Source organism: Mizuhopecten yessoensis, unplaced genomic scaffold (assembly GCF_002113885.1).
Source record: "Mizuhopecten yessoensis strain PY_sf001 unplaced genomic scaffold, ASM211388v2 hete_35998654, whole genome shotgun sequence".
Classification (NCBI taxonomy): Eukaryota; Metazoa; Mollusca; class Bivalvia; order Pectinida; family Pectinidae; genus Mizuhopecten; species Mizuhopecten yessoensis.
This window is the reverse complement of record NW_018482225.1, coordinates 1-1,708: the sequence shown is the minus strand read 5'-3', so window position 1 is coordinate 1,708 and position 1,708 is coordinate 1. Positions and strand designations below refer to the sequence as shown.

At 34.2% G+C, this 1,708-nt stretch overlaps 1 protein-coding gene across 1 annotated transcript; it reads right to left on the bottom strand.

The window, feature by feature from the left end:
- Positions 1 to 564: 564 nt before the first annotated feature.
- Positions 565 to 1,676, bottom strand: LOC110444074 (ATP-dependent RNA helicase DDX51-like). Its single transcript, XM_021488495.1, has 2 exons — positions 1,245 to 1,676; positions 565 to 786 (listed from the first exon to the last, which is right to left on the bottom strand). Exons 1-2 carry the CDS (start codon positions 1,383 to 1,385, stop codon positions 622 to 624), a joined length of 306 nt encoding a protein of 101 aa, XP_021344170.1. The 5' UTR covers positions 1,386 to 1,676; the 3' UTR covers positions 565 to 621.
- Between the last annotated feature and the right edge of the window lie 32 nt (positions 1,677 to 1,708).

Below are 1,708 nucleotides of genomic sequence, written 5' to 3'. Positions count from 1 at the left end.
ATTTAACTGAAACTCGGTCTAGGAATGATGAGCTCATGGTTCTGACAAACTTAAGTTAACATTATTCTTAACAATTTTGTACTCAAATTGGTACATATTTCAACAACAAATAAATACTGTAGGCCCATGGGCGTCTTGTTTCAAAGAGGCTTTGATTTATTGTCATCAGTCATCTTTGATGTCTGAAGAGACATTCCTGTGTAAAATATTATGCATTACAAATATTGTCGTACATACATGTCATAAATTATCTAGTTAAATTTACATAAATGAGCAATCAATTCATTATCTGGAGTATTAAAACATCATTATTTTTATAAAGGATCTGTACCTGATGTCTTGTTTGAACATCTGTTATTCGCAGATAGAACCTTGAATTAGTTATTTTCTTTCATCCAATAATATGAAAACTATTTCTCAAAACAAGTTACGTACCAAGAAAATATCATTGTCTAAACTAGGAAAAGTATGATTGATTATCAAATGTTGATCAATTGTGAAATGGATCGTATTAAATTGATTTACCACTTCCAAACATCAAAACACTAGTTTACGGCAGTATAAAGACAAGTTTTTATGACTTGGTATCACAAGCATCACTTCTTTTTTTGACATCCCAGATTAAAATTGTCTAGTATTGGTGTAGCCGACAGCAACAGCATTGCCTACCTTGAGGTCTGACCCTTTACTATAGGTCTGGAACACTTTGAACACCTGTACAGCAAGGTCTTTCACCGGTAGAACTGCCAGTGCACACACCTGTCTGTGCACACGCCCCTTCAGAGCCTGGAAACACAGAGCTATATATCAAAAATTGAGATGGGTAGAGCAAACTAAATCATGCATATACAAAATTTATCAAGTAAGTATGCAAAATTTAAAGGATTTTCATGTTTTCATGTACTTCAAGCAAAACTTCATAGGTTATAAATAACCCAATAGAATTTAACTACTTCAACAGGGTGCAAATCTTAAATGTATCCTCTCTGATTGGATTACTCCTAAGGTTTCAGTCTCATAACTTTAATTATGTAAAACTGCAAGTTTATCAAGATTATACTGAACATATATTATGCAGAACGATGATCAAGACAAAGTTTAACATTCAATTAAGAAGAAATATTTGAATGAAGAGGACTTTTTAATTGGATGAATGGGATGGGTGTTTTAATTTGAAGAATGAAAATGACTACCAGTATTTACCTGAATGTAGAGAACACATTAAGGGGGAATGCAAGTTTTACCTGGATAATTGGGAGGACAAAAGCCAGAGTTTTGCCGCTGCCTGTGGGAGCAGACACACAGATGTCACTTGGCCAATAACCTGCCTTCCCCACCATTCCTCCAACACTCAGTGTATCCAGCAGCATTGGAATCACCTGCATCTGCACTGAAATAAACACATTGTTATTAAGTGGATGTACAGTCTGTCAGAAGATCCTTAGGAATGAAGATATATTTTGATGAAAATTTTACAATGGTACAGACAGTGGAGTTTTTTACCCCTTCCTCTCCAAAGTGGAGGGATCAAAACTTAAATTTTGAACCATGAAGTGCTGTTAAAGCAACGTTACCTGAAAATGTTGAAAGAGGTTGAATAATTTGTATGTTATACTTTTAGTATACGGTTAAGAATGACTCAAATTGATATTTTTGTGTTGTTTAGACATGTGGTATTTTATTTCCATTTCACTGTGAACACAATCAC

Excerpts from the sequence above, each read along its gene's own strand:
- LOC110444074 (XM_021488495.1), bottom strand. The coding sequence starts at position 1,385 with ATGCAGGTGATTCCAATGCTGCTGGATACACTGAGTGTTGGAGGAATG. Across the intron at positions 787-1,244 it reads TTGTCCTCCCAATTATCCAG|GCTCTGAAGGGGCGTGTGCA; the intron begins GTAAAACTTGCA and ends CTGTGTTTCCAG.